The 18179-nt window shown below is 40.6% G+C and overlaps 1 protein-coding gene across 1 annotated transcript; it reads right to left on the bottom strand.

The window, feature by feature from the left end:
* Positions 1-437: 437 nt before the first annotated feature.
* Positions 438-7769, bottom strand: LOC108206597 (uncharacterized). Its single transcript, XM_017376950.2, has 5 exons — positions 7401-7769; positions 6969-7111; positions 6693-6874; positions 923-1036; positions 438-845 (listed from the first exon to the last, which is right to left on the bottom strand). The coding sequence occupies exons 1-5, from the start codon at positions 7611-7613 to the stop codon at positions 718-720; spliced, it is 780 nt and encodes a 259-aa protein (XP_017232439.1). The 5' UTR covers positions 7614-7769; the 3' UTR covers positions 438-717.
* Positions 7770-18179: the final 10410 nt, after the last annotated feature.

The following is an 18179-nucleotide window of genomic DNA, read 5'->3' as shown; positions in this document are numbered from 1 at the left end:
CCAATTGAATCAAGTTATAGATAATATTTATATGATAATATTTAATATTATTTTCTAAATATTATCTATATCTATCATTTTTATATATCGACATACAAAAAATCATATTTGACATGAAATTCATCATCTAATTTCGTGTAGGTATTATGTTATCATGAACCAAATTGTCAAGTCTACAACATTATAGTATGCTGAACCCTTTCTATGTTCCTTTCAGGCGACCGGGACTTGTGCACAAACTACAAACCACAAATTTGAATTCACATGCTAGGTTTTTTTTTTTTTGGTTAACATGAGTAAGAGACATACAGCTAATTGTCAGATTAAAACAATCACATCAGGCAATCTCTAGATCGAGATTATAGAAGTAGCAGCAATGAGAGAAGTAGAGAACCAACTGGTAACTATGTGCTTGTATGGAGAAGCAATCCTGGAACTGCAGGGGTGGCTAAATTCAAGTAAAGTCTTGTGCAAAAAATACATAAATGTTAAAAATAAAAATAAAAATGGCAACTACATATCCAGCAACAAATTGGCATGTAAAAGAAAAAATTGATAATTTCTCTCAACCATGTGAATCTTGCTGGGATGATTAACTCTTAGACAGTTCGAGAATAGACCAGGCAGATTGTCAAAAACTTTATCAAGAATAACGATCTTGCATGGCTTAGCTAAGATTTATGTCTGTCATTGCTAATCTTAATCCTGCCCCTACAGTTACTTTTTTACCAGAACATACATGACTACACGGGAGCTGCAATAGTCTGGATGCCACTGTGATTGACCAATCCGACCTACGACAAACACCTTCATCGCTGCTTCTAAGAAGTATTCTAGGTTGGCATCTGCAAACATACAAGTCTTTTACTACCTGGCATAGATATATCCCTACGATATTGAGTACTAAATCTGACATTCCTACCATTTCGAAGTTCTCCAGCCAGTATGATCGTTGTTTGGGGTCCACAAAGTTCTACTAATGTTTCAATCAAATCTATCACTGCTTCCTCACTATAAATCACATCTGAACCGAGCACTGCATATTTTTTGACAGAACATAAATATGTAATTAGGGCCTTGCAAAATGCAACAGAAAGATTATAAACCAGACTCACAGCCATGCCAGAAGCAAATGAACATTCTATGAAATTATATTTACAATAGCATTTATTATGTCTATCAAACTTTATGAAAGCGGCCAGAAAGTGTTCAGTTTTAATATCATGTTTTATAATATTATCCTTTGTTTTGGGTGTGCACAATAAAGTTTTGTAGCGCCAACTAGGGCCGAGTAACCGAGTATCTTAAATTTGTAAACCAAACCTTTTGTTAGTTATAAACCTCCTGGAACAGCACAGAAAGTTTTTGCCAATTTCTGTTTAGTGGATAGTCAAATTACAGAATTAGAATAAGCTTTGATAGATTACAGTACATACTGGATAGTAGGTTGCTACCGTTTTGACAAAACTTGTCGTACTATCATATCGAAATACAGCAACAAGCATATAGCAACCCGTAACTCCATTTTCAAAACAAACTTCTATTGTCCACATCAAAAAATCTAAGAGCATGGCCAATGGTGGTACTAAAATACATATAGCTATTGTTATATTTTAGCATCAAAAGTGACTTGTGATGTTAAAATAAAACTTCTACTCCAATGGGTAGATTTAAAATAACACCAAATAACCTATATGTAGCTAACTTCTCAACCACCTGTTAAATGAAATGACAAAAAATTAACAAACTTGTTATTTCCTTCCATTTCCCCACTTGCATGTCTATGTGACAATTATTGAAACATCCACACTTGGTTCTATATTTTAGGACTAGGTATAGCATTTTGCTAATTGGAAATTTAGCATCCCATTGGAGTGTGTATTTTTTAATGTGTGCTATATTATAGATATAGCATCCCTCTTAGCACCTCCATTGGACTTGCCCTTAGGAATAGTCTTTTGTCAAATGCTCCCTTTAGTTGATTGTAATAAAATAGAATGGATAACGGAAAAGCAAGCTAAGCATCTTATTCTTGGAGATGTTTTACCCAAAGGAATGAACATTCACTGGTATACTGGCACGTTGTGAAAGAATTGTTTTGTTCTCATTTTAGTATTACAGGACTCTAGTTGTAGCTCCAGGACTCTATTTTGTTTCAGATAAGTCATTAGGAATAAAGTAGTTTGATGAGTCTTTATCTTCACTGAAGATAAACTCCAGTTATTAGGATTTATCGTTTCAGCTTTGTAAGGCTATATATAGCCACAAGTTCTGCCAATAAAATTAGCTCAGTTTATTCCAGATATATTAGAGTTTTGATTGTGATCTTATACTTAATATTTGGTATCAGAGCCAGGTTAGAGAAAAAAAAAGGAAGATGAGTGCAGAAACAAATAGCGGATACGTTCAACCTAGCATTCCGAGGTTTGACGGGGACTATGACCATTGGAGTCTGGTCATGGAAAATCTTCTGCGCTCAAAGGAGTTCTGGAGTGTCGTGGAATCAGGTTATACAGTACCTGAAAAAGAAGAAGCATTGCCGGCTGCAGAGAAAAAGATCCTAGATGAGGCAAGACTAAAGGATCTGAAGGCCAAAAACTACTTGTTTTCTTCCATTGACAAGTCGATTTTGAAAACAATCACTAAGAAAGAGACTGCGAAACAACTCTGGGATTCAATGAAGTTAAAATATCAAGGCAACGCCCGTGTTCAACGAGCTCAATTGAACCGACTTCGCAGGAGTTTTGAAATTTTGGCTATGAAGAATGGAGAATCAATTACTGAATATTTTGGTCGAGTGATGGTCACGGCAAATGATATGCGAAACTATGGGGAGGACATGGCAGATCAGAAAATAGTAGAGAAGATCTTAAGGACTCTTACTAAAAAATGGAATTACATGTTCTATTGAGGAGTCAAAGGATATTGATACCCTTTCTGTTGATGCTCTTCAAAGCTCACTTCTGGTACATGAGCAAAAGTTTAGCAAAGAGAAGGACATTGAAGAGGAACAAGTTTTAAAAGTGTCTTATGATACTGGACATAATGTAAGGGGACGCGGGAGAGTGTTTGCACGGGGAAGTGTCACAAGAGGACGAGGCAGGGGCAGAGGAAGACATGTTATTTCAAAGGCGACTATAGAATGTTTCAAGTGTCATAAACTAGGCCATTATCAGTATGAGTGTCCAGCTTGGAACAACGAAACCAACTATGCAACGGTTGAGGAAGAAGATGATATATTGTTAATGGCCTATGTTGACAAGACCGAGAGAGAACGAGAAGATGCATGGTACTTGGATTCTGGTTGTTCAAATCATATGTGCGGAGATAAAACTTTCTTCACTATGTTCGAAGGATTCCAACATACTGTAAAGCTGGGGAATAATTGCAAAATGAATGTCACAGCTCGAGGTAATGTGAGGCTTGTGTTAAATGGTATTTATCATCCCGATAGAGGACTTATTATAGAAGCCCAGATGAGTGCAAACAGGATGTTCAAAGTGCATGCACATCAACAAAGTCATTCTCAATTTTCACCAACTATGACTGACACTTGTTTTCTCACAAATGTAAGTGAGACAACTCGATTATGGCATCGTCGATATGGTCACTTAAACTACAAAAGCCTGAAGAGTTTGGAACATAGAAAGATGGTTACAGGGTTACCAGAGCTCACTGCAACGAGCGAAATCTGCAATGATTGTCTTATTGGGAAGCATCACCGAGATCCGATTCCTACTAAAAGTTTGTCGAGAGCTGGACGTATTTTGGACCTTATCCACGCTAATATTTGTGGTCCAATTAAACCTGCCTCCCTTGGAAATAAGAGGTACATTTTATGCTTTGTTGATGACTATAGCCGGAAATCTTGGATTTACTTGTTAGCTGATAAGTCAGAAGCTTTCAGTAATTTTAAATGTTTTGTGAAGTTAGTAAGCAATAAAACAGGGCTGCCAGTTAAATGTTTACGCACGGACAGAGGTGGAGAGTTCACTTCTTCCGAATTCAATGGTTTCTGCAAAGAAAATGGGATACAAAGACAACTAACAGCTCCGTACACACCTCAGCAAAATGGTGTGGCCGAGCGCAAAAACAGAACTGTAATGAACATGGTATGTGCTATGCTTTCAGAGAAGAAAATTCCAAAGATATTTTGGGCCGAGGCAGTTAATTGGAGTAATCATGTGTTGAATCGATGCCCAAATTCAGCTTTGAAAGACATTACCCCTGAAGAAGCATGGAGTGGTTTGCGTCCCTCAGTTGATCATTTTCGGGTGTTTGGCTGCATTGCACATGTTCATGTGCCTGAGGTACAGAGAACTAAACTTGATGATAGAAGTAACACTTGTATTTTTCTGGGTGTAAGTGATGAGACAAAAGGAGGTTATAGGTTGTTTAATCCTATTACCAAGAAATTTGTAATAAGCAGGGATGTTGTGTTTGATGAGGCAAAACAGTGGGATTGGGATATAAGTAATGAAAATGACATTTCAAGATCCTTAGATTGGGGTGACTGTCCTGATAATGATGGTGATAATGAAGTGGACAACAACAGTGAAAATGACAATGGACCCGATGCAGAAATTGACAATATAGGTACAAGAAGCAGAAGAGAAACACAACCCCCTTCATGGCTTAATGATTATGTGACAGGAGAAGATGTAGATAATTCAGAGGATGATTCTGAAGTCAACATGGCCTTAATGGTGTCTAGTGATCCTTTGTGTTTTGAGGAAGCAGTGAAGAGTAAGCATTGGAAGGCAGCTATGGACACCGAAATAGAATCTATAGAGAAAAACAACACTTGGAGCTTAGTTGACTTGCCAGCAGGAGCTAAAAAGGTCGGAGTTAAGTGGGTCTATAAGACTAAACATAACGAAAAGGGGGAACTTGAGAAGTACAAAGCTCGATTGGTAGCAAAAGGGTACTCGCAGAAATATGGAATTGATTATGGGGAAGTATATGCACCAGTAGCTAGAATGGAGACAGTGAGAACAGTGGTGGCATTAGCATCTCAAAGGAACTGGAAAATTTTTCAGTTAGATGTCAAATCTGCATTTTTACATGGCAAGCTTGAGGAGGATGTATACGTAGAGCAACCAAAAGGCTATGAAATTAAAGGAAGTGAAAATAAAGTGTACAAGTTACATAAGGCATTATATGAGCTTGGTTTAGTCGTATACTGTCTTATTTTATTGCACAAGGTTTTCAGCAGTGTCCAAATGAGCAAACATTGTTTACTAAGCAAAGCGACGAAGGTAAAATGCTTATTGTCAGTCTTTATGTTGATGATATGATTTATACTGGTAATGATGAAACAATGTTAAATGATTTCAAAGCTTCAATGATGAAAACTTTTGAGATAACAGATCTTGGGATGATGAAGTTCTTTCTCGGTATTGAAGTAACACATAATGCAAATGGCATTTTTATCTGCCAAAAGAAATATGCAACTGAAATTTTGAAAAGGTTTGGAATGTTGGAAAGCAAAGCTGTTTGTAGTCCAATTGTTCCTGGTTGCAAGTTACAGATTGATGAGCATGGTGTCACAATCGACGAGTCCTTTTACAAGCAAGTAGTAGGAAGCTTGATGTACCTTACTGCAACTCGTCCAGATTTGATGTACAGTGTTAGTTTAGTCAGTAGGTATATGTGTAAACCTACTGAACTTCACTTACAAGCAGTTAAACGGATACTAAGGTATTTAAAGGGAACAACGGATTACGGAATTATGTACAGGGGAGAAAACTCAGATTTGATTGCGTATACGGACAGTGATTATGCTGGAGATGTGGATGACAGGAAAAGCACCTCTGGTTATGTGTTCTTGATAGGTTCTGGGGTCGTCTCGTGGTTGTCAAAGAAGCAGCCTATTGTTACATTATCCACGACAGAAGCTAAGTTTGTGGCGGCAGCAGGTTGTGCAATTCAAGCAGTATGGATGAGGAGAATTACCGAACAACTTGGTTGTGTTCACAATCAGGGAACTCTGGTTTATTGTGACAATAGTTCTACTATAAAGCTATCTATGAATCCTATTATGCACGGTAGAAGCAAGCGCATTGACGTACGTTTTCATTACTTAAGAGAGCTTGTTCAAAATGAAGTCATTAATTTGATACATTGTGGAACTAGAGAACAGGTTGCTGATATAATGACAAAGCCTCTGCCGCTAGATGCATTCTTATGGTTCAGAGGTCGCTTGGGTGTGTGCAGACTGGAAGATGTAAACTAACTGTATATCTGTTATGACAGTTAGTTTAAGGGAGGGTGTGAAAGAATTGTTTTGTTCTCATTTTAGTATTATAGGACTCTAGTTGTAGCTCCAGGACTCTATTTTGTTTCAGATAAGTCATTAGGAATAAAGTAGTTTGATGAGTCTTTATCTTCACTGAAGATAAACTCCAGTTATTAGGATTTATCGTTTCAGCTTTGTAAGGCTATATATAGCCACAAGTTCTGCCAATAAAATTAGCTCAGTTTATTTCAGATATATTAGAGTTTTGATTGTGATCTTATACTTAATATTTGGATGCTCCAGTTGAAACTAGCTGTCTACAAACTAGTTCAAATTCCATTCCACTTCCCCTCACTCTCACTTTATTTCTTCCAACCAAACAAAGGATGAGATGTGTACTCTTACACCAAGGAACAAGAGATTGCTTAAGAAAAAAAGAGAGAGAGATAATTACCAAAATCAGGTGAAGGATTATTGAGCTTCGGATCAGGCTTATCTCCCCAAGTGAGCTCAATAACAGTGGCAGAACCCCGCACATTCCCATATAGATTCTCTTCCACATTCTTTTTCAGTAACTTGAGCCTATCTTGCATATCAGTGAGTACAACTTGCGCCCCTAAAAGAGCTGCAATGCACCTGATAAAAAGAATAAAAACCCGAATAAAGGAAAAAGGAAACAGACTGTGTCAACAGATATAAGCAGTGGGCGTAAGATGTTTGTTGTTATTACCCAACTAAACCGCAGCCAGACCCCAATTCCACAACCTTTTTATCTCTTAGATCAATCTGTGCTGTTTCCATAGCGTGCTCTAAGAACTTACCCAACACAACGCCACTGTCCCACATTACTGATCCAGTCACTCCTGGAGTGCCCTGATTCAGTTGAACAAATCGCAAGTTACGAGAATGATAGTTAATAAGAATCAAACGAAGAGTCTAGTGTGTCCCCGTGGCCACAAACTAACAACTACTTTTAATTTAGACCGAGGATTCTGATCGGCGGGACCATCATTATTAATAAGATAAGAATCAATAGTAATCTAACACCTAACTAAAACGTGGTTGTTCCAGGCACACGCTAGAAATTCCGTTAAACGAATATGAATTATGTTTACAATAAGACAGGATATGGATTAAAAAGAGAGGGAAAGGAGATACTTACGAGAGAACAAGGGGACTGAATAATGGAGAGAGAGCGACCACAAGCATCAAGAGGGAGAAGGAGAGAAGCTTGAAGAACAAAAGCATTTTGTGTTGAAAAACAGGGTTGCTGTAAACCCCAAACTAACATGATATCCTCTACGGCTTCACTAACTGTTATTACTTTACCACTGAAACCTCCCATACCCTCCATTATTTCATTTTCGTCGGCCATTTTTCACCTGCTTTCTTTGCCTCCGATATAATAATCTCTTTCATTTCCCAAAATATTTCATTTTCTCATATTCCTTCAACTGTTAAGAAAAAGTGAACATCTACCTCTTTGTCTTAAAAAGTAATCTTAGGTTGGCAATTTCGAATAAAGAGAGGTGTTCGTGTAAGAAATGGTATAATAAAACTGAAAATTAACGTCGAAATTTTGAGCACGATTGGATAGCCTAGCGGTGGGCTTATTCTCTGTTGTCTCGGGACACCGGGTTCGACTCTGGCTCACCCCGAGAATTATTAGAACGGATACTAATTTGTAAGGCATATAAGCGTGCATTGTTAAAAAAAAAAAAAAAGGGTTCGGATCGGACTTCGGGTCACTATGTATGAATGGGCTTTTCCCTAGCACTGGGCTAGCTTATGGGCTTGTTCCTTCCTTTGGGCTCTGGGCCCAATATTTATATAGAACAAATAGGAATTAATAGAACAGTTGATCCAAATGCAGAATGAGTGACAGAGAGGCACTAGGTCTAGGTGGGAGGACTAATTTTAAAAGACATCATGTGCTAGTAGTTGTGTTTAACAAGTTTCCACCTATATTTTGTCATCTAAATTCATGTGTAAAGTTTATAATGGAGAATAAGAGAGTTTATACACGTAATATATACGGATATGAACGGCTTTCAAAAGATATATCTGAAAGCTCATCCTAAGGCAAATTTTCATGTGCTTAGTTTTTGTGGTGAATAAACAAGTTAGGATCTCATACGATGGTGTTTTCTCACCTATCTTAGCTGCTTTTTGTTGACGCAATTTGTTGACTTGATAAATTTTGTGCTGCTTAGTTGTGTATTATGTGGAAATGTCATATCACATCTGGGAAATTGGCATAATTCACATTTGAAATAAAATAAAATAATAAACACAATATTCTAACATGGATAAAGATTATGATGAATATAGAATGAATCTTTCTACAAGGATCACTCTGATCCATGATAGTGAATGACTGAATCTACATAAATCTTTTCGAGTGTTGTATAAATTTCTACTCTGTGGTATATAAGTATTTTGGTAAAAATAATATTTGAACCACTAAAATGTGAGCAGTGTGGTATTGAATCCCAAGCATACATGCATATTACAGATTCTTTAGTCTAGTTGTGTATATTTTGCATAAATAAATTTTCAGATGATCATGTAGTGCTGAAGTTGGCATGAAAGTGGAAAAACAATAAAGCAGAGGGTTGTGTAGGTCCATTTTTGTGAAGAAACTTGAATCTTTCTGCAGTGTACCAGTCTCTGCATTGCGTGGGCATCCGTTTGCCAGGAATCAGAGAGCACTTCCAAGAAGAGTAAACAAGTAGATGATGGAAAATGCAAAGAGAGCTGTGAAGCTGCACACTCTAGCAGGCTTTATCGGATGATCAGGGTGTTGGGACTCAATAGCACTAGAGCATTCATCCAATGGAGACTAATACGAAGAAAGCCCTGATAGTGATGGATGACTTGGATTTGTTTGTCAAGAGGAAAGATTATTTCAGATTGTTGCGTCCTGGAGGAATACATGTCTTATCTCACTGCTAATGGTTTCAAAACTCTGGCATCCACTTATCTCGACATCAAGCATCAAAATTGGCGTTTCAGGGAAAGAGCTTTTAGGAAGCGTTCAAGTGCTCCTGCTCAAGTTGCTGAGGAGCTTATGAAGAATACTTACATAGATCATGTTGATTTTCTCAATGATAAGTACGTAGTGGAAAAGGACGAATGTTGTTGCTGGTGAAAACACTAAACAATAGAGCTCAACTTATCCCACAAACCAAGAAAGTGAAAACTGAAAACTAATGCTTGCTGCTAATCCTTAACAACCAGATTGACTGAAAAAAGTCTAGTAATATTCAGGATTAAGAACCAGATGCTATAATTATTCCCTCAACTAGTCCAAATATCCTTCTTCTTGTTCTACTGATCATTTGTTTAGAATCAACTATTAGAATCAGTTGTAAACTGCAGACCCAATATTAGAAATTAATAATAAAAAAATATCTAACAACAATTACGGTTGATCATGAGTTCTAGTCAACCACGCATTAAGTCCAGGTCCCACAAAATTACCAGATATTATCATGCTATAAATGATGGCTAATACTTTCACATTATTTTTATAGGAGAGAGCATCTCCAACGACGTTGGCTATAATCGTTGGCTAAATTGGACCTGTAAGACATTATGTAAAATTTACTGAACCTGTAAGACATTTTGCCTCAATGGTATTGGCTATATTGGTTGGCTATAATTTAAAAATAATATTTTATTAATATTTAAAATTGTTAAAATAGAATATATCAGTTCAATATGGTAATAAATGATGTACAATCTTCTTATAGATTTTCTTACAGACCTGTAGAGGTTCGACAAATTTAGCCATCCATAGGAGGTTGGCTAAATTTATAGACAACAACTGATCATGGTTGGAGTTGAGTTTTTGGAGCTGTTTGGCTAAATTTTTTTATTTTAAGCATGCCAACTCACATTTTAGCCAAGGGTTTTAGATGGTTGGAGATGCTCTAATATTTTACTCCCTCCATCCCCGTTTACATGTCCCTGTTTGACTTTTGACCAGTCAAATTGAATATGTTTTGACCGAAATTTTACATATATCATATAATTCAAAAAATAATAAAAATTATATCATTAAAAAGTATATTTAGTGTATTTTAATATGCAACTTTCAGATTTCGAAAATAATGAAAAGATAATTTGTAATATTTAGTCAAAATTTGATCAATTTGACCGGTCAAAAGGCAAATGGGGACATGTAAAATAGGACGGAAGGAGTATATAGTAACAGGTATTCATCCACACGCATATCACATTCTAATAGGTAAGAATTATAAATTATATTTGATCTATCACTAAAAATTTATTAAAAAAATTATCGTTAAATTAGGATTAATTAGTCGAATCAGAATATAATTAATAAAATTTATATTAAAAAACAATCAGAAACTATTTTAAAAATGTTAAACACCCAAAATTGGTTATACTCGTATTAATTGTAATAAATTCTTTTATAAACACATAAATTAATCAATTAAAGTTATTCATACGTGTGTCCTATTATTTGAGAAAAAGTTTGATAAATCTATAATATTTTAGAATATTTCCAATATAGAATCAAATGCTCCAGAGCATATATAGCAATATGATTCACGAAATCACTTTGTAAGAATATATCTTGTTTGTCAGCCATTTGGTAAGAAGATATTTAGGTATATAAATATTATAATTAAGAGAGAGAGAGAGCTGTGAATGGAGGGGTGGGGATCGGCATTCAGGTGGGTGGAAGTGAGTATGAGCCTCCCCACCTCACTTTTCCGGTGGCCGAGGCTCCTCTTATCGGGATTCCTGCCCAGCTGGAGACCGGAGGACATTCACCGGTTCATGCCCACCCTCGATTTCTCCATCATCGACACGCTATTGTGGTCTGTAATAAGCGCGTTGGAGTCAGTCGCCATCGTCTTCATGCTCTGTTTTTTCTACATCTTCTGTGGCTGTACTATCTGATCTCTATGTATACGCTGTTATTACAACTTACAAGGTTGCCGGAGAAGACGCGAGAAAATGTGTCTGAACGCGTGAGAGACACGCGCATAGTTTGACACGTGGGATAAGGGTGGGTTGTTACTTATCTGCTCCGACAGGGGCAGGGGGTTTCACTTGGCCACGGTATTACCATTTTGTCTCTCGTGGTCGTAGGCGTCGGCCAGTTTCGAGGGTAGTTTAGTCATCACATTGTAAATTATATTCTGCTATTAAATTATCGACAAATAAGATCGGCATGTTAAGACTTATGGACCTTACAAGTTACAAGCACGTTTTCTTAGTCCATTTTTTTCTTTATTTATATATATTAATATTCCTAATTTATATATTTGTTTCTCTTTCGAGAGTACGACTAGCATATTTTAGTATAGACGATACCAAAATAACTTCTAAGAAATATGTTTTTAATTAATGAAATGCATAGATAAGGCAGAGTGTATAATGGGTGTTTGGGTGGAGCTTTTAAGCTCCGCTAGTTGGAGTTATAAGTTAGAAACAATTATTTGTACTGTGTAAAAAGTTGAAAAAAACTTAGAGTAAATAACAAATTGGTGGCCGTAGTTTTTCGAATTTTACAAGATGGTGGCTAGACTTTAAAAACTACATAATGGTGGTCGGAGTTTACTTCCACCTTTTAATAAGGTGGTGGTCGTGAACTTTTGTTAATTTTCCTCCGTTAACTTCAAAAAATAAAAAAATAAATGAAAAAATGATGAAAATCCAGCCAACATTTTATAAAATTTGGAAGACTATAGTCACCACTTTGTCGTTTACTCTTATTTTTCGGGGTTAACGGAGGAAAATTAACGGAGATTCACGGCGGCCACCTTATTAAAAGACGAAAGTAAACTCCGGCCACCATTATGTAGTTTTTAAAGTTCGGCCACTATATTGTAAAATTTGAAAAATTATAGCCACCACTTTGTCATTTACTCAAAAACTTATAAAAAGTTAAGAATTCTAGCTTTTATTTCATGACTTTTACTTTTTTAACAAACACTTTAATCACTTATAAGTCTTGATTAATTTCTTATTTCTACTCCACTTTATTTACCTTAAGCAAAAAACATTTATTTTAAATTCAGACAAACGGCCGTTGTATAAATGCACTTTTCAGAAAATAACTTTTTTTGAACTGTTCAAAAAGTGTATATAAATGACTGAGGATGTGAGACGTTTGATGTCAATCTATTAGGTAAAGCATTAGCTGATCATTTGTAATTCAAAACATCGATTTCTACATGAATTTAGCAAAAGATAGGAGTTATGTAATAATCTTTCATAAAATTTAACTACATCTTTTCAAGACAAATAGTAATTAGATGAGCTCACTGTTGATAGAGGAATTTGGTAATCAACAAAGATGAGGTTCACGGCCGGAATCAAGATCCGTGACGGTGGTTTTGGTGGTCGGAGAGTGGTGGTTGTTTGTTTTAGGGGTGGCTGAGATTAGGGTTTTGAGTTGGTCTCACGTGCTCTCAACTCATGATCCCCCAATGTGCCTACGTACCCCTATTTATAGGGGATCAAGCCATACGTAGTTCTATTGGACCAAGAGTCCTAGTTTGATCAGGACTAGGCCTCTTGGCGATAAGGTCGGAGATAGGCCGAAGGCCCATCTTGGAGAATCCTACTCCTGTTAGAATTAGTCTTGAGTATGACTACCCCAGACTCCTAATCCAAATAGATCACGGATTCAACGATATCTCCACTACGAGAGATAGCATCTACCACGACTCTTATGGAGAAGTTATCTGGGAGAGCCATGGCTAACCCCTCGAGGTGCAGGGACATGTCCTCACCTCTCGGTGAGGTCTTCATCTTCAAACAAGGTAGACAAGGAGCCAAATTACACGATCGTCTCAATCCCCCGATGAGGGCTAACTCACCAGAATACAGGATCCAGACATATGATCGGCCTTCATATTACCCCGGAGGGCCTTCAAGAATCATGATCACCTCAAGCCCCCACACAAGGGTTAACTAGGCAGATTACAGGATTGAGGATTATAGATCATGCCCGGATGAGCCCGGGAACTGTCAGATGAGCCTGACAACTACCAAATGAGCTTGGTAACTACCAAATGAGCTTGGTAACTAGTCTTCATATCCCCGAAAGGGTCGTCACGGAGACTCACTCATCCTCCCTCACACATCATTTATTCACATCGGTAGCTTTGCCAAGTCAGAGGACGCGCCCTAACAGAGAGGACACGCCCTCCCTCTCCTTGATCTTTCTCACCTTCATGCCAGCGTCTTGGGACAGGGGGCCGCGTCTCCCGGAATATCCCCGGGAAAGACGCGCCCTGCCCTTTATCTTCTCATCCAAAAACCAACACAACAAGTACTCCCCAGATTCGGTTGTCATCGAAGATGTCAAGGGAATCTTCGTTCTCTCCCTTCATCAAAGATGTCTTCTTTAACCTACACCTTGAGTCGTCCTGCTTCCTAGATACTTGACCAGGCGCGCCTTCTCCCACAGGCGCGTCCTCTTTCGTTCAAAATTACCGGGTCCTGTCCTTTGCGATGACGCGGCTATTCAAATTTGATATTTAAAATCGAAGTAGGCCGTACCTGAGAGGACAGCTGTCAGCGATCCACCCTCCTTGCTATAAATATCTCTTACCTTTTCTTCTTCACTTTATCTTCTCCCATCTTGCGTTTTTTCTCTTACCAGCAAGAACTTTTCCGACCACGATTGCCGGCGTACCACTGTTTCTAAGCGCAAACTGACCGGGGAGATCATTCACCACGTTCCCAGGTACGTTTCCTCATCCTTTTTATCGATTTTCACCGATTACATTGTTAGATTTGTTCAAATGACCCCTCAACTTTCTTGCTCATTGCTTGTTATGTTCTTGACTGTTTGTGTATATACATATATGTGTATCTATACTCGTAAAACCTCATCGTACCTCCCTTTGATTCCCCAACTTCGCAAGTCGTACCACCTGAACCTGTTTATGTGCTGTCAACCAAACAACCCTCTCCTTCCCTAGGCGCGCCCATTAGGAAAGACGCGTCCTTCCGAACGTCACCTGTCCTTCCCTTCCTCTTATCACCACCAGGGCGCGCCTTCATCCTGAGGCCCTTGTCCCTTTCCAAAAATAACTCTTCATAAGGTAGACACATCCACACACTGATATCTTTCATTTGTAGCACACGCATCTGCCCATATTTATGCTTTTCTCAAAGGGCGCGCCCTCACCACCTATTTGTTTACAGCTGGCAGACGGGGGCGCATCCTTTGCTTTCTACCCGTTCAGAGACTTCCTTGCCCTCCTGCTGAAATGAAATCTTCTTACTTAGCTACTCCCCGGGCTACCAATCAGATTATTCACCCAATCGAGATCACTAGCTCTCCTGCTACTGGCGATCAGTCGATGGACTATGACACCCCATTCGAGGAATGGACTGATACCTCTGAGGGCGCGCCTGCTCGCAGAGGTAAAGGAAAGATATATCAACTGATCTCTTCTTCATCAGACCACAGTGTCCCTTCTCCCCCAAGTGATAAAGACTCTGACTATGAGCCCCCAAAGGGCACGTTGTTTCGTGAAGATGCTACAGAAGAGGATTTTTCCCAAGGCGCGCCCGGAGGGCGAACACCCGCCATTCCACCTTCACCTGAATCCTCTCCTGAACCCTACGTCCATCCTCCTATAGAAGAATGGGAAGAAGACGTGGACTGGTCCGAATATGGTGACATGGAGCTTTCTTCCACGATGGTCGAGGAAATAAAAAAGAATAGGGGCAAGTTAAACTGCGTAGACCAACCTTCCACGCTTTCCTGGGAAGAACTAGAGTGGACGATGGATTACTACGATCAGAAAGGAACAGCAGTAGTCCCTCTTGAAGAGATGAGGGCACATCGTTTCGACATAGGGAACTGCAGGATTCCTCGCATGGTTCTGACCCCCAGGCATGTAAGCCTCGGAGCAGGCGTGCCCCTCCATCCTTATTTTGAACAAATTTTAGAGTGGTTCGACATTGCTCCTATCCAGTTGTCGCCTAATTCGTACAAACTGGCGGCAGGGCTATACATCTTGTACAAGGAGGAAGGATATGGCGCGCCCTCTATGGAGGAACTGAGTTTTTTCTTCAGACTTACTAAGAACTCTCCTGGCTACTTTTACCTTACCATACGATCTCAACACCGTCTTAAAGGTTTCGGCGAAGGGCGTGCCTCCCATGTGAAAAGGTGGAGGGACCCCTTTTTTTATGTTTATAACACCAAAAGAATGAGGACGCAATTTAACATCTCCCCTGGTAAGAATACTCTTTTCAAGGTGCGCCCTTATTTACCCTTCCTTCACTAATTTGTTCCTCATCTTATTAGCGGAACGTGGTATGCCGTCTCTTGATAACGAAGCCCTTGAGAGAGCACAACTCATCCTCCACTTGCCCTCTCAAAGGAAGAATATAACAAACTTGGTGACCACTTCTGCTTTAATCGAGGCCGGGTTCCTTTCTCCCATGATAGGTACCAAAGTGGGTCCGACCACCTTCAGGAATGGAAGACCTCTTAAGAATAAAGGAAGCAGGGTTCTCAAGGCAGAACCTGAGGAATACACGTCTGACGCAGCCTCCCCGAGGGGAGGATGTGGGCGCGCCCGGACGACGCAAAATGAAGGCGCGCCCCTTTTTCAATATGCGCATTATACATTATTTGCATGTGTGTACATCCCTTTTTATAGCCATCTCTGGTGTACCCAAGATAACACATTCTTTACTATGTGCAGGTATGGCCGAAGTTCCTTCATTCTTCTCAAGGAAGAAGCCAAATCTGGGGGAGGACGCGTCTCTCTCGCCCGGCTTTCCAAAGCGGGGCGCGTCTAACCGTGTTTTCCAGAAACCACCCTCCAAACTGGATACCGTTTCCACGGGGACACCGCGCTCTAAAAAGCCTCGAGTCAGCAAGAAACACAACCCTGCTCAACCTTCAAGCCTGGCTTCAAGGGTCCTAGGCGACATCGGCGACACCGTCCTATCTGATAACGAGGTGCAGGCGTGGCGCGCCAAGTTAGACTCCGAGAAAGATGATTGGATTCTTAAGGCAAGCTGTGAGATGCTGATCCACAATATGGATCGTGATGACGCTAAAGCTGCCCAGGAGGCGCGCCTTTCTAACCTTGAGAAGGAGAACTCCCAGCTCAAAAGGGAGGCTAAGCAGCATGACAAAGCTCTCAAGAAGGCCGAGGATGGCAAGTTAGCCGTCGAGAAGGAACTCAACATTGAAAAGGCGCGTTTTGAGAAAGAGGTGGCTGATCTCAAACTGGAGAATTCCTCTTTGGCTGATGACAACAAACAACTCTTGGAGGATAAGGAGAAGGCGGTCGAGACATCGTTCACAGAGGGACTATTCAGCTATGTTGCTACCTTCCTCTCCGGGGAACCAAACTACAATTGGCTTCCGAACTTTGGGAAGGCTGCGGCTGATTTCATGGCTGAATTTCCTTCTAAGAATCCAGAGTTGATGGCCGCCAAGAAGGCAGAGTTAGCTGAGACGCTGGCCAAAGAGGCCACAGCCGAGGGGGCGCGCCCAGGGGGCGGCACTCAAGCTGGGGACATGTCCAAGGACGCGCCCTGAGTCGCTTAACTTTAATCTTTTGACGGTGCAGGCCCGTTCTAAGCCTTGCAAGTTGTATTATAAACTAATTTTCTGGATTCGTGACTGCATGTTCTTTTGATTGCATGCTCAACTTTAATCTTTTGGCGGCGCGCCCATGCTCTTTCGCATTTCTTAATTTATGGGGAGGGCGCGCCCTTATGAATATTATGCTTTATATTTAGTATCACCGTCCCTTCTCGCATTGCTTACATGTAGCTTTCATGATGCCATCAGTTAATGTTATTATTTATCGGAGGGCGCGCCTTCAGAGGGTCATGCCTATCTCCCATTATATCTAGGGCGCGCCTTTTCATAACATGCAGAACGAAGCTGTGTTTTAGCTCTTTTAAGTCAAGGGACGTGTCCTGGGAAGACGCGTTCTTCCCTTATCTTGTCTTCAATTCTCCTTACTGGACAGGAGACCGCGTCTCCCGAGCCATGTCTGGAGAGGGCGCGTCCTTCCCTTATCTTGTCTTCAATCCTCCTTACTGGACAAGAGACCGCACCTCCCGGGCCATGTCTGGGGAGGGCGCGTCCTCCCCTCCACATGATATACAAAAACGGCTACAACACCTCGGAAGAGTCGTCGTATCCCCCGGAGGGGTCGTCATATCCCCCCGGAGGGGTAGGTCTTCCTATCCCCGGAGGGACGGTCTTCGTCTCCCTCAGAAGGGTTGTCTCAGCGAATGTACACTCTCCCATAAGAAGAGCCTTCTTACAACACATCAGACAGGTCCTTCTTTAACATGAGGTCGCGCCCCCGGGGAGGCGAGGACACCCCGTCAAAGGCACGCCCTTGGTCTTCATCTCATTGTCAACTTCTTACAAGGGACGCGCCCCTCGGTCACCTCCGAAGAGGGCGTGCCCTCCTCCACATATTACAGGACGTGGGTGGACGGAGGTCGGTCGCGTCTCTCCATCAACACTCTCAAGTAAGGCGTCCCTCCTTGTGACTCGGAGGACGCGTCCTTTTCAAGCAACACCAAGGGTCGGTCGCGTCCTCCCTTTATAAGCAGGAGGACGCCTCCTCTTCAAGCAACACCAAGGGTCGATCGCGTCCTCCCTTTATAAGCAGGAGGACGCCTCCTCTTCAAGCAACACCAAGGGTCGATCGCATCCTCCCCTTATAAGCAGGAGGACGCGTCCTCTTCATGGGACACGTGTGACCTGGAGGACACATCCCTCCTTCCGACACGGAGGACGCGTCCTCTTCATTAAGATACGCAACATCGGCGGATCAGTCGCGTCACGGAGGGCTGCGCCCTTCCGTTCAGACTAGTCTCTTCAGGGGTCGGTCGCGTCCTCACTTTATAAGCAGGAGGACGCGTCCTTCCTTTATATAGGACTCTTAGCCCA

This window comes from Daucus carota, chromosome 2 (assembly GCF_001625215.2).
Source record: "Daucus carota subsp. sativus chromosome 2, DH1 v3.0, whole genome shotgun sequence".
Taxonomy (NCBI): Eukaryota; Viridiplantae; Streptophyta; class Magnoliopsida; order Apiales; family Apiaceae; genus Daucus; species Daucus carota.
Note: the sequence above shows the minus strand (reverse complement) of the source record. Positions and strands in the feature narration are given on the sequence as shown.

Coding starts and splice junctions, on each gene's coding strand:
- LOC108206597 (XM_017376950.2), bottom strand. CDS start 7,613: ATGGCCGACGAAAATGAAATAATGGAGGGTATGGGAGGTTTCAGTGGT. Junction 1,037..6,692: donor TAATCCTTCACCTGATTTTG/GTAATTATCTCT, acceptor AAAAATATGCAG/TGCTCGGTTCAGATGTGATT. Junction 846..922: donor GGCTGGAGAACTTCGAAATG/GTAGGAATGTCA, acceptor GTATGTTTGCAG/ATGCCAACCTAGAATACTTC.